At 39.7% G+C, this 20937-nt stretch overlaps 1 protein-coding gene and 1 non-coding gene across 2 annotated transcripts in view; one reads left to right on the forward strand and one right to left on the reverse strand.

Moving 5' to 3' along the window:
- The window catches only part of BLMH (bleomycin hydrolase), a 46741-nt gene that overhangs the window by 14266 nt on the left and 11538 nt on the right, over positions 1–20937 (reverse strand). The window contains exons 7-11 of the mRNA XM_047707679.1: positions 8161–8316; positions 6877–7035; positions 6690–6757; positions 5088–5205; positions 2395–2464 (exon numbers count right to left, since the gene is read on the reverse strand). Of these exons, the coding sequence (XP_047563635.1) occupies positions 2395–2464; positions 5088–5205; positions 6690–6757; positions 6877–7035; positions 8161–8316 (571 nt within the window). The remainder of the gene's footprint in view (positions 1–2394; positions 2465–5087; positions 5206–6689; positions 6758–6876; positions 7036–8160; positions 8317–20937) is intronic.
- LOC125088302 (U4 spliceosomal RNA) lies at positions 167–308 on the forward strand. The gene has a single exon (XR_007123687.1). It is a non-coding gene; the product is annotated as a U4 spliceosomal RNA (small nuclear RNA).

The following is a 20937-nucleotide window of genomic DNA, read 5'->3' on the forward strand; positions in this document are numbered from 1 at the left end:
TCATTTCTTAACTACTACCAATTTGCAGCATTAACTAAATCATGAGTTATATTAATCTTTCTCCAAGGTTTGTTAAGGTCTCTAATTCACCTAATCCCAGTGTGTATTTGTCTTAAAATAAAAGTCATCATATAAGGACTCACCAATTTAAAAATATACTGCCCTCAGCTTTGCGCAGTGGCATATCGTAGCCAATGAGGTTTATCCGAGGCGCGATTATTGCTAATTATAAATATACTGCCCTGTAATTCATAATAGTTAATTTTTTTAAAAGATTTTATTTATTTATTTGACAGAGATCACAATTAGGCAGAGAGGTAGGCAGACAGAGAGAGAGAGAGAGAGAGAGAGAGGAGGAGGAAGCAGGCTCCCGGCCGAGCAGAGAGCCCGATATGGGGCTCTATCCCAGGACTCTGGGATCATGACCTGAGCTGAAGGCAGAGGCTTTAACCCACTGAGCCACCCAGGCGCCCCCATAATAGTTAATTTAACAAGCAGCCCATAACCACAGAACAATCGCAGAACTCACGGAAGGGGCCCACCCAACTGAGGATGAACAGAAATGCACTAAGAGCGCTTGTATTTGTTTACACAGAGACACTGAGCTGCCAAGTTTCATGGCAGATCCCAGGCATGGTGAGTGAAAATACACCAAGGATCACATCATGGCGAGATGGAAAAGATTTAGAACAACGAATTAAATGGCTTCCAGGTTTTAGGCTGTGCTGCTGAATCACAGCATACTCAAGTCAAGTTCAAAACTCAGGTTAATAGACTCTTTGAAGACAGTAGTCTTCAAATATTAATGACATCATTTATATTTGCTCACCTCCAAACGTGCACACCTGCTCCCTACCGCTTACCCTTGGAAATCCTAAGTCTCTGGCAAACACGATTGGGAAATCACTAAAGACAGAACAGGCAAAGAGTTGATAAGATCTCTATTTTCTTTTTCTTATTTAGTAAGGAAATTTCTGGCTGATTGTTGGTTGGGGGGATGTGTGCTGAAGTTGGATTCCAATGTTTGGGTATCTCTCACTGGATTCCCTACCTGCACCTCGTCAGTCTTCTAGCTAGTCTAGCAAGCTGTGGTTACTACATTTTTCCTAGCCAGAATCCATTGGCTAAATGTTCAGAATGCGGACTCTGGTAAAGAGCTGCTACAAAATACCCCCCCCAAACAGGCACATACATGCTCTCTCGCCTAATACTTTGTGGTAGTTGCCACTTTGGGTTTGAAACCCTAAAAATTAAGAAATAAAAAAGCCTTAGGGGCACCTGGATGGCTCAATCAGTGAAACATCTGCCTTCGGCTAAGGTCATGATCCCAGAATCCTGGTATCCAGGCCTATATCAGGTTCCCCGTTCAGCCGGGAGCCTGCTTCTCCCTCTGCCCCTCCCCCTGCTCCTTCACTCTCTCTCTCAAATAAATAAAATCTTAAATCACAGCTTAAAAAGCTTTTATCTACTATGAGAAGCTGTCTTTAAAAAGTATGGTCTCAAATTTTGCAAGAATATAGGCGCGAGCGTGGCTCAGTTGGTTAAACATCTACCTTCAGGTCGGGTCACAATCGCAGGGTCCTGAGATGGAGTTCCATGCTGGGTTCCCTACTCAGTGGGAAGCCTGGTTCACCTTCTGTCCCCCACCCCGGTCCTGTGCATGCACGCATGTGCTCTCTCTCTCCATCTCAAATAAAATCTTTAAAAAAAATTTGCAAGAATATACCCTAAACTGTTCATCGGTGGTGATCTCTGGGTGATAGGATTACTTTATATTTTTATTTTCTTCATTTTGCTTATATATATATATAACTCGTAGAATGCTATAACTCACAGAATACCTGTTAGCTTTTAGCTCAATTACTATAATTTCCTTATGACTTCTGCCTGGGTTTTGATTTGCCAGAACACAACAGTTCTAAACAGTAACCAGAGTATTCCTCTGCACTTTGGACTTCACAACTTCTAAGGAGACTCCAATAAATGGCTAAAGTTTCTTGCCAATCCCATTCTCCCACTGAGAAGGTTCTGACTTTCTAGAGTTGGTGAGGTAGAGGAAAACACACCAAATGCTATACAGCAAGTGTCCCGGCAAAGGGAACTCAACCTGCTCGTTGGTCAAGTGCAGAGAGGTCTATGGGGTCAGCACGGGGTGGAATGAAGGCCCACACACACTGGCCTCAGAATCAACTGTGGGTTCAGGCAAAACACGCTGGTCACAGGGATCATGGAGGGAAACTAGATCCTCAGATTTTCTGTAGGACAGTCTAGCTAATGAACTTAATTACTGAAAAATGCTCCACACTAGGGCAGCTTTTTACTTGTATCTCTTAGGAGGCAGAGAGTAGAACAGACGCCAGTCACCCTGAGTTAGCATTACCAGACTAAGCTCACCTTTGTGGCCATGATCTTCACCCCATGAATTCTCCACTCTCCACTTCACAAATGTGCCATCCTGATCATCCTGCAAAAGAATGGATAACGGTGTATGGTCTGAAACAGATCCCTCCTGCCAACATGTCATGGAATTTTAGCTCTTCTGCAGCCACTCAGAAAAAACAGCCTTCTCTAGACAGCCATGATGGACATGATCAGGACCATATACATACTCTACTATAACCAAAGGGATACTCTAGTAGAAGCGAGCTTTAACTTTCTTGGGAATAAAAGTGCAATATACCTAACAAAATGACAAATACTGTTCTCTCCTTTACACTATATTCTAAACCAAAAATAAGCATACTAAATTGCTACTTGGCTGACAATATGAAATATTAAGTTACTAAGAGCGGTGAACACCATCTGAAGCCAGGGACCCTTGCTTTTAACAGTCAGTATTCTCTGTAAAGGCTTCCCACTATATTCACTTTAGAAATGACTCTAAGACCCGGTCAGAGTTTTAAAAAGAAAACAAACACATTCTCATCATACCTAATTTTCTATTTAGTGGAACCAAGTAATGATACACTCCAATGTGCGCTTTTACTGATTCGGTTACACAAATACTGAATTAATAAATAGAGACGGAATGGCAAAGCCAAAGTAAAAAGAGTATTTTCCTGTAACAAAATTCAGACAGTTCTTGTTCTCCCTCTTTTATCTTCATTAATAAAATATACTCAATTATAGTCTCTTTAAAGGGACAATGACACTTAATGATAACCTTCATTTATAACCTTTACTATAGGAACAGAGCAGAACAAGAGGAAGGCTCCATTTGGGAAGACTTTTTTCTTTTACGTTTACCCAGGGCATTCACTGATGTCAAAACAACGCAAATCTTTGAGAAGACAGCTGGCTCCTAATGATTTCATCTGTCAACTCCCACTTGCATATAAGTGCATGAGTCTCACCTACATGGGATCTGACTCTTCCCTTGGCAGTTTTCTTAGATCTCAGTAATTTTCAGTCTCAGAAATAGCCAACAATCAAGCCAACAAGTTTCAAACACCCTTATCTGTACTACCTCTTAACTTGGCCCCAGGTACCTTCAAAACCCCATAATTAAACTATACATTTTGGAGCTAGCCTATCAGACGTCTGTTTTGGGTTTCTGCTCCCCCCATTACAGTATATTTTTACTTTCCTTTTAAATATCACCGTTAGAATCTATGCCACCTAAGGTCATTTTCTATAATGAGTCTGCGAATGTTTCCTCTCCTTGGCCAATGAATTCCTGAATGACTTAGACAGCTCTTCTCTGTGTCATCTACAAATAAGAAATAATACCTGGACCTCCATCATAGTGATTCTAAGAAATCAGCAACTAAGAAAGGATATCCCAGAATAGAGCTACTAGCATTTATCTTTGCATAATCATTCAAATGCAGTGCAAATTAGTATGGTGGTCCAAAACCCAAACTGAGGGAAGAGAGAGATTTCAATACAGAATACAGTTATGATAATATAAATTCTGCTTTATACTAGTAGCATATAAAGTAGCTCCATTTCCCTGAGGAAAAATAGGCATGTTAATAAGCCATACCAAAGAACAGAAGTTCCAGAGAAAATGACACAGTGTATATGATTTTTATTTCTGAAAATTAGGAATATAACAGAGATGGAAAAGGATTAAAAAAAAACTGAACCTCTCCTGGAAATTACAGGTTTTCATTTATTTTTGTTTTTTTTTTAATAATTTACTAAATAATTTAAAAAGTTTAACTTTAATTTAAGGAGCTTTTGTTACAAATCCAATACAGCAGGTCCAAACATACAATATAAATAAATATAAAAATATAAAATTTACACCACTTAGTATTTTATTCTAAGTATTTTAGTATTTTGGTTTTTTTAAAATAGTATTTTATGAAAAGTTCCTTCTAACACTTAGCTTCTAATGGCAAGGTAGTTATTCTATAACTTTCTTTCCAGCAATTAGGCTAGAAAAAGAACATTTTTTTGTGTGGTGGTAAAGAACTAAAGTAGTTGTAAGTCTTTTCTTCTTATGATCCCTGAGCACAGGAGTGAAATATATACTCTACAGCCTAGAAACAGGGAAGCCTATTTGTGAAAGGTAAAATTTTAGTTATTGTTTCCAACACCAGGTTCTAGAAATAGTGATGCTACTACTCAGAGTATTTCATAGGAAATTCTAAACACTTTACATCCAATTTCCTGAAAAGCTCTGTATAAATCCAGCCATGGGCAAGGAGTCCACTGATTATTGTTATTGACATTTTACTGCAGAAGAATCTGAATGGTGAATGAAAAAAAGGTAAACCTGAAAACATAAGACATCAAGACATGAATGCTTTCAGGGCATATTCTAATTCCGTACACATAGAAGTTATCTTCTCCCCCACGTTCTCTCACTGACCTCTCTTCACATCAAGAACTTCCAAAGTCACAGAAAAGCTGTTACTTCCCTACTCCCTTTTGACCCAAATTCTGTTCCTCACCCAAAGTTCCCATTTTTATTATCTCCGAGCATACAGCCAAACCCCAAGTGATACGAATGCCAATGTCTTGCTTGGAAGCTAACTTTTAACAGAAATCACACAAATGAAGCTCTTTTAGATAACAGTCTACAAGAGAATGTAGGTCCACCAGTGCAAACAGTGCAGTAAGCATGCTGAAGGTCATACCTTCTCTGAGACAGCAGTGAAGGTCATGGCATGGGTCATAAGTGACTCACCAAAAGTCAACCTCTCAGCTTTATTCATGTTCTTCAAGGAGACACCGAACACTAACTCATGATCATAGCTGTAAAAAGAATGGTAGTACAGAATAAAGACAGTACAATCAAGGGGGAAAACTGGCTTCTGGTTGTAAAAGGGACATAAAAGAAACTTAAGGAGATCCATAGTTCCAAATAAATATGGGCTGTAGCTCTTCCGAGAATATGGTACACATGCAGAATTTGGTCTCTTGTTGGGATTCCATTCTCTATGTGCTACAAGAGTACTGAGGAAAATATGAAGTATTAAACAAATTCCCCATCTCAAAGGTGGACAAGATGAGTTTGTATTGGTCATTTTGGCAAGAACACCGTAAAAAAAATATTTTGAAGTAACCTCTTTAAAAAAGGGTCTCTTTTGGGGGCACCTAGGTGCTTCAGCTGGTTAAGCATCGACTCTTGATTTTGGCTCAGGTCATGATCTCAGGATTGTGAGATGGAGCCCCGTGAGATGGAGCCCTGCCTCGGGCTGGCGCTCAGTGTGGAGCCTGCATAAGATTCTCAATCTCCCTCTGCCCCTCCCTATCCCTCTCTCTCAAGGAAAAAAAAGTCTCTTCCGAACTGAACTACCCAGTTCAGAACCACCCAGTTTCTGAACTCATTTAGACCACTACTGATGGTAATATTTAAATAAAAAATGTCAGAAATATTGGAGAATATTGTCAAAGTTAAAAAAATATCATGAATTCTCTGTTTTAGAAAATTTCTCTGTTCTTAACTACTGACTTACTCAACTTCTTATAGCTAATAATAAGAAACTGTAAAGGGGTTTATTTTAATAGTCAAGGAATTTTGTATGATTTGGTTAGCAAATGAACCTCACTGTCATAAACAATCAGGAGACATGCTTTAAAGCATGTGTGCAAATTATTCCTACTAGTCATAAAGACAAAATACATAAGGCATCAAAGTAAGGGTAGTAGTTAAGAACGATGAAATAGGGGACGCCTGGGTGGCTCAGTTGGTTAAGCAGCTGCCTTCGGCTCAGGTCATGATCCCAGCGTCCTGGGATCGAGTCCCACATCGGGCTCCTTGCTTGGCAGCGAGCCTGCTTCTCCCTCTGCCTCTGCCTGCCACTCTGTCTGCCTGTGCTCGCTCTCGCTTCTCTCTCTATGACAAATAAATAAATAAAATCTTTAAAAAAAAAAGAAAGATGAAATAGTAAACAAGAAGTGTAGAAAACCTTTCACTACATCTCAAATGTACTGAGCAGATTTACACAATTATCAATTCTTTTTAAAAAGTACTTTTCTCATATAGGATGGCTTTTTAGGAATACGCAACAATTTCAACTTAAACATGAAGTATGATCTTGACCTCCCAGGTTAGAACATATATGTTATATAGAGTTTATGCAATGAGCCCTCAAACTCTACAAGATGGAAAGAGAGAGACCCACCCTCAGGCCATCCTTAATCTTTGGGCAAACCTCAACGGAGTCATTTCAAACCAGGAGTGCACTCCAACAACAGCCCACAGATATTTTCTATTTTACATTTCTTGTACTCACACATTCATGTCACTGAGGCCTAGCTTGCCACTGAAGTGTTTTCCAACATCACAGCCAAACCACACAGCCTAGAAATAGAGGAAGGAAGAAGAAAGAAAGTCAACATAAATCCCGTCTTCCTATTACACCAAACAAGTGAAGAAGAGGTTTTTAACCCCAATGGGGAAGACACAGAAACGATACCAACCTCTCCATCTTTGATGGAGGCAGCAACCATCTTTTTCAAGAAGTCAATGGGTTGGTTGTTATACAGAGTTTTTCTCCCGCCAACCATATTGCTTAAGTAGTCCACTGTGTAAACTCTGTTGTACTTGTGCTGCGGCCGAGGGTCATTCACTAAACAAATCTATTGAGATTAGTAACATGTTGATTAGAACATAAAACCAGGAAGGTCAAACAAGGTTCACCTCTCCTCTAAATTCATATATGGGCATCAAACTCATCACCTCTGTCTGCAAGAAAAAAACATTACAAGTACCTTGCTAAATAACAAAGAAACAAAAGGCGGCCAAGGCATGTGAAGAGAGATTCCCGCATAATCTAGTTCGTGCAAGGAACACCTTTTGGGAGCCGCGTCTACTGGTTTTTTCCTATTGGCAAGAACTGCCCCAAAACCAACTCTCACGGATTGTATGCGCTGAGTCAAGATGGACCTCCCATCACTGTAAGACTCCCGCTCTCAAGTTACAAGACAGGCTCAACTCCTGGCAACACAGCAACCACACTGAGACTCCATTCCTAAAACAAAGCCACTTGCTTCTAAGAGGGTGAAAATGCCAAGGAAGTTAAGAGGCTCCGGTCATCTTGCTAGACTGGTGGAGAAGACCTAAAGAGAGTAGGAAAAACTAGGAGGGGAGAGTGCTCCTTTCCATGTGAAAGTTCCCAGTGAGGCCCATGGTACAGAGATGCTCTGAAGTCACAGTGAGAAACACCTAATCTCCTTTTATTGTTTTGCACCTGAGATCGATTCTGGGCCCCAGTCAGGGGAGTGTGTGGGAATTACACTGACTGCTGGTTAGAAGTCTCTGAAGAGTTGCACTAGGGAAAGGTGAGAGATCCTCAGATGACCAACTCCATCATTAGGTACATAAAATACCTCCGAGGAAAGGAGAAAAAAGTTTGTTTACTGTCCAGGTTGATGACCATCCATGTTAACTCAAGAATGTTAACTCATCATGTTAACTCTTAGATGCTTCCCTGTAGTCAACACATATATATATATTTTTAGATTATTTATTTATTTATTTGACAGACAGAGATCACAAGTAGGCAGAGAGGCAGGCAGAGAGAGAGAGAGGAGGAAGCAGGCTCCCCGCCAAGCAGAGAGCACAATGCAGGGCTCGATCCCAGGACCCCGGGTATCATGACCCGAGCCGAAGGCAGAGGCTTTAACCCACTGAGCCACCCAGGCCCCCCAGTCAACACATATTTGAAAGTAAAGAGCCAGTGGCTCCCAGTGCCAGTCTCCAACCTTATTTTCCATATTGAAGAGCGGCTTGACATGTTCCTTGTAAAACTCCAATGGTGTTATGGGGCCAATCTTCTGATAATTTTTATCCTTGTCTCGATACTCCCAGGTGAATGTCTCTGGTGGATTACCCAAACAAATGCACACTACTCGGAATATCTGGAAGAAAGAAGGAGGGCAAATGAGCAATGGCTAGAGAAAAGTGTTGTTTTTTACCTCTTCGTTTTCCTCAAGCTTGGGAAACACTAGAAATCAGCTGCTAATTCAGGCCAGAAGTTTCATAGGACATCTAACATTGCTCCAAAAATTTGAAGGTTGATGTCCAGGATTTTTTTTTTCATTTTATTTATATTATTTTATTTCTTTTCAGTGTTCCAAAGTTCATTGTTTCCACACCACACCCAGTGTTCCATGCAATATGTGATGTCCAGGATTTGATCAGCTGACTTGTGAGTTCATAAACACTCTGAACAATACAATTCTGAAATGTTAATATTTAGTACTTAGTATTTGCCTTGCAAATTAAACTTCTTCAGCCAAGAAACCACTCACCACTGATACTCAACAAGACAGGGGTTGCTGCTCTGCTGATTATATTTCAAGTGACAAAGAAAGGGACATATTATAAATGGATTACCTTCCCTTTAGGCATCTAGGTTTTCCTTTGATTGTGACAGGGATCTCCACTCATAGAAAAAACATTAACTTTTCAGGTGAAGCTTGGGTAACAATGCCTATTAGAAGTATTTTTAGAACAAGAATAATTTCTAGTGGTAGGCATCATTTTTGGGTTGTGGTAGTTTCTAATGATGTCACACCTTCAAGTTAGCATCATTATAATCCAAGGATATATTCTGTATTATTTTCATCTTATAAAAAGACAAAAATAGAAGCATAGAGAAATACCTTCTTTAAGGTCACAGCATGGAAAATCTCCCTCTGCTATATTAAATTTGCTATGTCTTTTATTTTTTAATTTTTAACTTTTTATTAACATATAATGTATTATTAGCCCCAGGGGTACAGGTCTGTGAATCGCCAGGTTTACACACTTCACGGCACTCACCATAGTACATACCCTCCCCATAATCCAACCACCTCTCCCACCACCCCGCAACCCTCAGTTTGTTTCGTGAGATTAAGAGTCTCTTATGGTTTGTCTCCCTCCCAATCCCATCTTCCTTCATTTTTTCCCTCCCTACCTCCCAAATCCCCCATGTTGCCTCTCAAATTCCTCATAACAGGGAGATCATATGATAACTATCTTTCTCTGATTGACTTATTTCGCTCAGCATAATACCCTCTAGTTCCTCCACGTCGACCCAAATGACAAGATTTCATTTCTTTTGATGGCTTAAATTTGCTATGTCTTTTAAAATTACAACATGATGAACCTCTTCTGTCTCTACCCTGCAGTACCCACTCTGATCCAATTTCATCACTTATTACTTGCATTATTTGTATTACACATTTGTATAGTCCATTACATTCAAGAGAAATGGATCTTATATTTACTTAGTGTGCCTCTTTCATGCTAGATACTACCTATCTGTTAGGTTCTCTTAATTCCTCATAACACTCACTTGAGGTATAATTTCCCCTCCCTTTCCCCCTCCCTGCCAGAGATTGAGACAGAGAAATTCAGTAAACTACTTAAGGTCACGTAGCCAGTAAGTGCCGAACCATGATCTGAACTAAGGTCATAGGTTGTTTAAAAAAAAAGTATCGCTCTATGGGTAAAGGGTTTAAGAAAAGGGAACATTTACTGAATATTACTGTGTTGTACTATAATCTTTGAATACCACATCTCTGAATCTTCTCAGCAAAAGGAGATGTTATTCTTATTTTACAGATAAGGACACCAACATTCAGGGAAATAAATAACTTGACTGAAGTAAAAAAATTAATACATGACAGAATTATGATTTGAACTCAGATCTGATTTCAGTGCTGTTTCCATACCACCATGAATCAAGCATTTATCACTGTTAACTTTCTGGGTTTCATATAACTCATCTCCTCCAAAAGACCATAAACTTCTGAAGGCTAAGGACCAGGTCTTGGCTATTTTGTCTCTCCTATAGCACGTAGCACTGTATCTGATCTAGATATAACAGCTGATCTGAATACTGTCCCATTCTCCACATTATTAGAGGATGAATCATTTTAGAAGTACCAGTTTCTTCAAGTCGCCCTTCCAGTTAAGATTCCATAACGTTTCCCTAATACCCCCCACAACAAATTTAAAACTCCAGAATCTGATTATTCTTACTTTTTTACTATGACATAACATATATTGAGTATGTAAAGTGCACTAATCTGAAATACAATGCTCTATTCAACTTTTTACATACATACATACCCATGTAACTACCAATCAATAACCCACACCTCCCCCAAGGTAACTACTATTTTGCCTTATATAAGCATTGATTAATTTTGCCTTTCTCTAACTTCATATAAATGGACTCATACAGCATATTCTCTTTTGCTGTGTTAGTATTCCACTGTGTAAACAGATTAGTTTATCTACTCTCCTGAGATGAGACGCAGGAGTTGTCTGCAGTGTGGGGTTATTATGAATAAAACTGCTATGGACATTTTTATCCAAACAGTTTTTAAAGGGGTTAAAGGAATTTACATACTCGCCAATATGAGAGGGAAAAAGGGTAAGAGAATTTCAGTTGTACTGCATTCCTCCTAATAGCTGACATTCTATTTTTAATTTTAGTTATTTTGGTGGTTATGTAATTATATCTCACTGTGGTTTTAATTGCCTTTCCCAGTTTTTAACCCACTGAGCCTCCCAGGCACCCCCCTTTCCCAGTTTTTAAAGGCTCCCTGTAACTTCACCAAACCTTACTTCCCATCATAGATCCCACACTCCAGTCAGGCTTGTCTGTGTCTCTCTTTACTGTCCACTGAAGGCATTCAGCTCACTATCCCTTTCATAATTTTGTCGTTTCCTCTGCTCCTAGATCCCAATCCTACTCCCATTTTACAGCTCAGGGCAGGATACCTCTCCCCCAGAAAGTTTTCACCAATTAATTATTCCAGCTCACACGAACTGTTCCACTCTCTGAACACTTCTGGCATAAAAATTTAACAACGGAGTCCTTAGAGCCATTTACGTTTCTCTAAGATCTCCCCCTGCTACTAGATTTAATCAGTAGGGACAGTAACTAGGTCTTAGATGTAGCCCAACAAGCCCTAGAAGAACCTTATTAAAAACAGCTTTCTTAAATCAAAAGTTCTCCAGTCATTGGTGTGAAATTTGAATTTAGGGGCTTTGAACTGGACTTCTGCTCTCTTTAAAAACATTCTGATCATTAAGGCTTTACTCACAGGTACAGGCAATGTTTTCCTATACTCCAACATGCAGAGCTTGGTGGTGGTGAAGTCAAACACACCAGCTCCAGTCCATTTCTGACAAACAGACCATGGATTCACACCTGCCACAAGCTGATTATACAAGTAATTCTTCACCTATCAATTCTACTTATCATTAAGGACTGTTCTCTCTCTCTTCCAGTTAAGAGAAGAACAATGGCTCCCAAAGTAACATTGTTATTTTCTCATTTCATAGACTAGAAACTTATACTTTGGAAAATTCTCTATTAGGATGAAGTAATCTCCAAACTTGGTCCTTCTACATTTTAAGGTATACTAAACATGGACAAGATTAGGGTGGCCAAACCTACCTATGTTGCAGTCATTCTTGGAAGCAGTGGTGCTATTTTATTTTTAAAATAATGTCCTACTCGGGGCATCTGGGTGGCTCAGTGGGTTAAAGCCTCTGCCTTTGGCTCAAGTCAGGATCCCAGGGTCCTGGGATCGAGCCCCGCATCAGGCTCTCTGCTCAGTGGGGAGCCTGTTTCCCCCTCTCTCTCTCTGCCTGCCTTTCTGCCTACTTGTGATCTCTATCAAATAAATAAGTAAAATCTTTAAAAAAAATAAAATAATGTCCTACTAATTCTATGGGCTCTTTCCATCCTGTGGTCTCAACCAAGTAAGATGACATATCTCAGAGAATGACCTGTGCCAGATCCCAAAGGTACCCTAAAGGCAGGCAAAAGGGAATGCTCAGAGGACAAAACAAAGCTACAGCCTATATGAAACACCACTCTTCCCCCCTCCTCTCCTTGGACCACCTACTCTGGAGAACTCTATTGTCCTTAAACTGACAGAACCCACATTCTTCCTCAACTTTACGGTCCTTTCCCTTCAGAAATATCTGCTCATGCTTTTGTTCTAGAGAAATCACCAGATAATCTATGCCTCTCCCATCCCCATCTACTACTTTCACCCTGAAAGACCACTTAACAAGCTTAGTTTTGAGTACTTCTGAGCTTACTTGAGTGGTTGATTTCAGAAGCCAGGACTTTCTTCAGATTGATCTAGAGGGAAATTTATTAGAGAACCTCAGCCCTGTCTGACTTCCTCACTCATCCGGGAACACACACACATGAGATCTCTCAGTCTGCATTTGTATTTCACCATCAAAAACTGAAATTGCTATGTATTTACTTTCTCTTCATCATCCCCACTGCATTCCCGGCCTCCAAAAGCCTTGGGATAGACTGAAACCTGGTACCACGGTTCAAACTTATGTTCTGACCAAAGCTAGAAAGTGACAGCAATTAAAATAACAGAAATTAAGAGAGTAACAGGCCTGCCTATGACATGAGGCCAATAATTAAGGATAAAGAGCTTAATTCATGGCTTATAATAGAAGACAAAGCATGATTCTGCTATCTCAACAGAAGCAGATTAACCAACAGAAGAGGTTATGCTTGCCTTTCATTTTGTTATGTTCTGTTTGCCAAGAGAGAATGTTCTTTTACCGGTATTTACTATAAGAGCCTGAACAGCTGGTGCTTAAACCACCCCTCTCCTAATGCTCTATCATTCTTAGGTTGGTTTCTAAGACCAAAGGGGCAGCGTATCTTATTAGCAACTGTCACTGAGCTACTCTAACCATGGATTAATGAACTGTTTGGGATTCACATGGACTAGAGAATCCTTCGTATTTGCTCAGCACCAAGGCCACAAATGGCAACCTTAGGAATCTGTCATCATGAGGAGAACACCATCCCTGGTAACTATGCTCAAGACAATAACAGTGAAAGTGTACATTTAGAACATGCTTAGATGAGGAAGGTTTCATAAACCTAAATGATGAACATTTTTTTAAGTTTTTATTTTAATTCCAGTTAACATACAGTGTTCTATTAGTCTCAGGTGTACAATATAGTGATTCAACACTTCCATACATTATCCTGTGGTCATAATGACAAGTGCACTCCTAAACCCCATCACCTATTTCACCCATCCCCCTCCCCTCTGGTAGTCATCACATTGTTAAATGATGTGTACTACCAACTAGTATTTGTCACATGTATATGGCCATACATTGGTGGCCAATAAAAGGGAAAGGCTAGGACCAGGCCTAATGAAGATTAAGACAACTAGGTCAATTTCTGTTTAAGCACATTTTAAATATAAATATAAATGTTTTATACTATAATTTACATTGTACCTTACTGTCCATTTGGCTCTATCTAAAGAAACAATGTTAAATCATTTCTTCCTTCTCCCTAAAAATGCATTAGTGGAAATTCATTTTTACTATCTAAATAGATTCTATGGTGAATCCATTTGCAAGACAAATGATTATGCCCTAATGCATATGTTTTATAAGTCTGAATTCTTATTAAAGATGCCTAGAAGGCATGAATGAGGATAAGAGTACCATCTTTCTCTTGAATTTTAGTAAAACTATAATTTGAGACATGTTGCTTTGTTTTATATTGTTTGTTTACCATAATTATAAATTATCCAAAGTCATTCACATTTAGGTCAGTGTGTAACCCTCTGGAAAAAATATTTGATTCCAACCCAACTAACAATAGTTAAATAAGCTCTAACATTAAAAAAATATATATAATCTCCAGAGGCCCTGATACTATATCTTCTTGATAAGAGGCCCGGCTGTTCTAAAATAACATTCTCTGTTCTCAAATAACATTCTCTGTTCTCAAAGGTACAAAACTGACAAGAGAGCTTTAGACAGCCAGGTCTGCTCTCTGGTGGTTAACCTGGGAGTGTCACCTGCTTCTTACAAGATGCACTTGGCATTCAGGACAAAAGGAAAATACCAGGCATTGAACACAAGTCACTGCACACAACTGAATAAAGTAAGACTATAACCATATTCCTCAGAATATAAGTACATATTGAAAACTACAATTAGTTCATTTAGGGAAATATATTTTTGACTTCAACTGAAATTACCCAGTGTCGATTCCAGAACTTCTGTTTTTCCCTTATTTTTCTCCATAGCACTAACCTTCTGGCACATGATATTTTTTACATATTTTATTCATCTCTCTCTATTAGAAAAGTAAACTATATGACAGCAGGAATTCCTGTCTGTTCTGTTCATTGCTAAATCCCCAATGCCTAGCTAGACACTACTAGGTAAATGTGTTAAGAAATATTTACTGAGTGAGATGACTTGTAATTGTGATTTTAGATTAAACTTAGTGTCGGAACCAACCCGATAAAAAAAGGTGGTAAGAGAGAGCCAATGGAATGGATTCAGGGAATATGGGCTTTCCAAAATGCTAGAAAGCTGAAGGCAGAGAGATCTATGTGTCAGTGCTACCAGAGAACTTATTTTGTTTTTCTCTCACTTCTCAGCCAATTAATGAGATAACTCTTATGATTCTCACTACAGTTTAAAAAACAATGAAAACGACAACAAAAACCCAGGAGAATCCAATGTTTGCAATTATTTCCTTAAGTACAGATTGGTAGAGAATGTGGTCTTAAAACTGTGACATGAGCCAAATATAAGAGGGCAGTAGTGTGCCAAAAATTGATGTTGGAGAAGGATTCACGGAGATCCTTCCCTTGCACACTTTGGGGAGTAAAGGGAAACTTCACTGCCATAGGCCGCAACTATATCTGCCTCCTGTGGCCAGCTGGCTTCTATGGGTCCATCTCCTTGGCTAATTAAAATTACTGGGAGTTGGGGCACCCAGGTGGCTCAGTGGTTTAAAGCCTCTGCCTTCAGCTCAGGTCATGATCCCAGGGTCCGGGATCAAGCCCCACAGGCTCTCTGCTTAGCGGGGAGCCTGCTCCCCCCCGCTCCGCTCTCTCTGCCTGCCTCTCTGCCTACTTGTGATCTCTCTCTCTCTCTCTCCCTCTGTCTGTTAAATAAATAAATTATATATATATATATATATATATACACACATATATATATATGTATATATATATATATAAAAAAGTCACTGGGAGTTTAAACTAACCTCCCAATGTGGATATGTGGAACAACCTGTAATGTATCAGAAAAGCTTCACTTGGGGTCAGAAAGGCCCAAGTCCTCTTTGCAGTTTATATCCATTTATACTTATTGCCTATATTATTACCTATTATACGGCTTATAAGTAGGCAGAATGTAAATTATAAAGAAAGGTTGTGCCTCACAAGTCTAATTTTGTGAAAAAAGGTCCATTATGATTGGTCTCTAAAAATACTGTACCCAATCACAGAGATCTGTTCATTTGCAATGATTTGCTGAAGTCTACCATGGTGAATAATAAAATCAATAAAGGGAATTGAAAAAGAAAAAAGGACACAAAAGGCATGAGGCATGGAACATGGAACATATAGATCTCAATTTAAAGACAAATGATTAGGGACTAAGTCAATTCCCATACCCATGGCTCAATGGGAGACAGACATCAAGTGGGAGGAGGAAGGGAGGATACAAAGTTGAGAGTCAGTCATGAATCCTTACAAGGGTGAGAGCTTAAAGCTGGCTACAGGCAGACCCGGAACAGGGTAAGCTGTAATAGTGAGAAGGGTTAGAATGGAAAGGCGGTTCAAAGATAACAACCTAAGGGCACCTGGGTGGCTCAGTGTGTTGAGCCTCTGCCTTTGGCTCAGGTCATGGTCTCAGAGTCCTGGGATCAAGCCCCACATCAGGCTCTCTGCTCAGTGGGGAGCCTGCTTCCCTCTCTCTCTCCGTCTACCTCTCTGCCTACTTATGATCTCTCTCTCTGTGTCAAATAAATAAAATATTTAAAAAGGAAAAAAAAAAAAAGAAGATAACAACCTAACTACTTGTAATGGGGCAAAACTGGCAGAGCTAAAAGATTTCAGTGCTTCGAACCACTACAGAAGTGAGAGAATCTTGGTATCTTCATTTGTATTTACAACACTGGGTTGTTGAGAGAGTGTACAATAAAGTCTAAAGCATTGAAGAAATATTAGTTGCTTTTACTGTTATAAAAATGCAAAGCTACAGTGCCCCTAAGAAATCATGTGCTTGGGGCGCCTGAGTGGCTCAGTGGGTTAAGCATCTGCCTTTGGCTCAGGTCAGGATCTCAGGGTCCTAGGATCAAGCCCCTCACAATGGGCTTCCTACTCAGCTCTCTCAAGTAAATAAATGAAATCTTAAAAAGAAAAATCATCTGCTCCAACTTACTGACCAAGGAATCAGGCTCAAAGGTAAAATGACCTACAATCTCAGAGTAGAAAGGCCCCAAGGACACAAAGGTGGTAGCAGGAAAGAGCTGAACTTTGAAGAAAGTTCAGTGTGGTGGGTAAACTAGTTACAAGCAGGAAGGAGTAGGGACCTTGGCTCCTGCTGATGCGCCGTGGAGAGAAGAGAAGACAGCTCTCTACTGCCTTCTAGTGGGGAACAGAAGAAAGGCACTGATCTGTTAAAAAAAAAATCGAGCGGCCTTGGGTGGCGCAGTAGGTTACGTGCCCAACTCTTGGTTTCAGCTCAGATTGTGATCTCAGGATCGCAGGATCAAGCCCCGCATCGGACTCCACCTGCTTGAGACTCTCTTTCCCTCTCCCTCTGCTCCTCTCAGCCCCTTTCCCTTTCTCTAAAATAAATTAATTAATTTAAGAACAAATTATAAAACACCCATCTGTGCCTGCAAAAGCAGGTAGAGGAAATACTTTCTGGAGGCATTAAATATATTTTCAGGCATTAAATATATTTTCAAGCAGGGAAAGACACTAAAAAGTAGACTTAAAAGCTATGTGCCCCTCTGTGATGTTAAATGACCTCATATAGAGAGCTGATAACTAATAGTCAAATGATTTTGAGTAGTTCTAGAGCCGCGTTTGAATCAAAGAAATTGAAATGCAGACTTTCCAGCTCCACCCAGACCTAAATCAATACGCATTCTAACAAGCTCTCTAGGGAACTGGTGAGCACATTGAAGTTTGAAAGCACTATTTTCAAACCACATCTATTCTTTCTCTCCTCCAAAACCTTATTATTTATTATTTTTCTCATTTGCAATTGCTAGCCCTTTCCACACACTGCCCTAACTGCCTACAGACCTTCTCTCGTCTCTGCAAGCCCTCCCCCTCAAGGTACCAGGCCATCAACTGACGTCCCCGCAACCTCAGCAAGTCCTGAGAGCTTCACTTTGTTGTTTTTTTTTTTTTTTTTAAGATTTTATTTATTTATTTGACAGATCACAAGTAGGCAGAGAGGCACGCAGAGAGAGAGGAGGAAGCAGGCTTCCTGCTGAGCAGAGAGCCCGATGCGGGGCTTGATCCCAGGACCCTGGGATCATGACCTGAGCTGAAGGCAGAGGCTTTAACCCACTGAGCCACCCAGGCGCCCCGAGAGCTTCACTTTGGAAATATATTCCAAAATGTATGGCCTTCTCTCCATCCTCACCCTCACCAGCCTGGTCCCAATCATTATAACCTCTCCTTTATAGGACCAGAAGAGCCTCTTAACTAGTCTCCCTACTTTTTCTCTTTATTTTACTATCCATTCTCAAAACACTCAGAGGGATTTTTTTTTTTTAACTGCCATGGTTACAAATGCAAACTCATTACCCTGGCTTGTAGGCCGCATGTTCTCCTTTCCTCTACATGACCCATTCCAACCATTCTCACCTTCTTTCCAAGCTCAAGCCACACTGCCTTCCTTTGTTCCTCAAAAATACCAAGCTTTCTCCCATTTTATGGCTTTTGCACTTACTGTCCCCTCTGTCTGGTATGCTCTGTATCCACATCTCCGCATAGCTGGTCTCCCTGTTACTCATGTTTCAGCTCAAATTTGACCTCAGAAAGGCCTTTCCTGACCACCTCATCAATCACCATATTATTTGTTTTTCAAAGTACATATCACATCAGATAGCTCCTGTTCATTTACTTGTCTGTCTCCCTCCACTAGTATGTAAAGTCCATGAGAGCAGGGACCATGTCTATCTTGGTCATCACTATACCGCTAGCACTTAGAAATGCTTAGTATTCAGTAGGTACTCCATTAATGCTTATGGAATTAACGAGTACCAACATTTTTCCTCACTCCCCTTCACCCCAAAATTTTGCCTATCCCCTCAACCCCCTCCTTTGGGTGAACATCAGTTTGTGGTCTGTATGTATAAATCTGATTCTCTTGTTTGTATTTATTCATTTCCTTAACATTATTTTTAATGATGAATTCTTGGTAGGTAAGCTGCCAAGTCATAGAGATTTTTCCTCTCAGAGCTCTCAGTTTCTCCCCTCTTTTCCATTTCTACTGTCACTACCCTTGTTCAGGCCTAATCAGTCCCACCTGAACTGCCACAGCTTCATAACTGGTCTCCTAACTAACTCTCCTCCTTCCAGCTTCACCTAATTAAATTAATCTCCTAAAGGGCAGCTTTACTTGACATCACTCCCTCCAATCTTTCTACCTGCTCATTTCCTACTCAGTTAAACTCTTACCCTAATATTCAAAACTCGTGCTTGCTTCAGCAGTACATATACTAATATTCAAAACTCTCATGATGTTATGACTAATTCTAACTTTCCACATTATTCTAGCTTCAAACTTCAGTGTGTCTCAGGATCACTAATTTAATGTGGATTACAGGGCCCATCCCCAGAGATTCAGATTCAGTATATCTGCCGTGGGACCCAGAAATCTGCACTTTTTGACGAGCTTCTGATGATTCTAATGCAGACAGACTTCACAGCACTTTCTGAGAAATACCATTCTTGCTCCTCCCCAAGACTCTCGGTAAAAAAGCCTACTCACTGCTCGCCAATTCTCCCATAAGCATTATCTAGAATGCCTTTCACTCCAAACTTACTGCATTCAAAGTGTATCTCAAATGCAACTTTCTCTAGGAAGCCTTCCTTGATCCCCCAAGTAATATGTACCAATTCCATCTTTGGAGTTAGACACGCTTGCATATCTCTTAAGACATTTACTTTACTTCACTTTGTATTACTTATTTTATTCCCCTACTAAATGTAAGTTACTTAACATGTATTACCTGCAACTCCTCCCATATAACAGGCACTGAGAAATATGTGACTGAGTGCTGTGGGGGTCCAGAATGCTTCACACAGTATGCCTTGGTACAGATGCCTTGGGTCACCTGGGTGGCTCAGTGGGTTAAAGCCTCTGCCTTCGGCTCAGGTCATGGTCCCAGGGTCTTGGGATAGAGCCCCACATCGGGCTTTCTGCTCAGCAGGGAGCCTGTTTCTCCCTCTCTCTCTGCCTGCCTCTCTGCCTACTTGTGATCTCTCCCTCTGTCAAATAAATAAATAGAATCTTAAAAAAAAAAAAAAGTAGATGCCTTAATTAGATGCCAAAACAAAATTAGCCAGGAAAACAATAAGAGAAGAATGAGACGGGACTAGCCTCACAAATATTACAACACTCTAAGCAGCTCCAGCAACTAAATACAGTTATTGGCAAATGAATAAACAGAACAGAATTGAAAGTCCAGAGGCTTTAAAAGGATAAAAATGGCATCAAATTAAGGGGTAGAGAGAGGATGGAAAGGAAAAAAATGTCGGTAAATTGGGTAGCCTTCAGGGAAAAAAGTTAGATCCATGCCTCATACCCTATGCCAGGATAAATTCTAAACAGATTACAGATTCCAATACAAAAATCAAAGCCCTACAAGTATTAGAAGAAAATGGAAGAATTCTTTCATAATTAGAGAAAAGTCTTTCTACTTAAGAACTAGAAAAAATTTCAAATTTTACTATATCTAAGTAAAAAATTTTGCATAGCAAGAAAAAAGCATATCACAGATAAACAAAAGACTAAAGGAAAAAAATGCAATTTATATCAAAAAGGGCCAAGGTAAGGAGTACCTAGAAATTATAAGAGAAGAAAAACAAGTTAAAGATATGAATATACAGTTCACAGAAATGATGCTCAACCCCACTCAAAGTAAGAAAATATTACAATGAGATACTTTACCTATCAAATCGTTTATCAATCAGACTGGTAAGTATCCAGTTGTTTGATAAGTATATTGCCTTGGTAAAACTAACGGGAAATAGGTTCTATCAGACATTGCTGATGTGAGTATAAACTGGTATAATCCCCAAAGAAGATAATTTGCATTACATACTGAAATTACAAATGAATATTTTCCTGACTCAAAAATTCTACTTCTTTGGGGCATCTTGTTGACTCAGTCAGTAAAATATGCAACTCTTGATCTCAGGGTCATGAGTTCAAGCCCACATTGGGTGTAGTAAAGCTTACTTTAAAAAAAATCTACTTCGGGGCACCCAGGTGGCTCAGTTAAGTGTCCAACTCTTGATTTCAGCTCAGGTCTAGATCACAGGGTTGTGAGCTCAAGCCCTGCATTGGGCACCATGCTGGGCATGGAGCCTACCTAAAAAAAAAAAATTCTACTTCTAGAAATATACCTACAATTATACAAGCATATATGCAAAATAATGTATGTACAAGATTACTTATTATATTTTTAATAAAAG

This window comes from Lutra lutra, chromosome 16 (genome assembly GCF_902655055.1).
Source record: "Lutra lutra chromosome 16, mLutLut1.2, whole genome shotgun sequence".
Classification (NCBI taxonomy): Eukaryota; Metazoa; Chordata; class Mammalia; order Carnivora; family Mustelidae; genus Lutra; species Lutra lutra.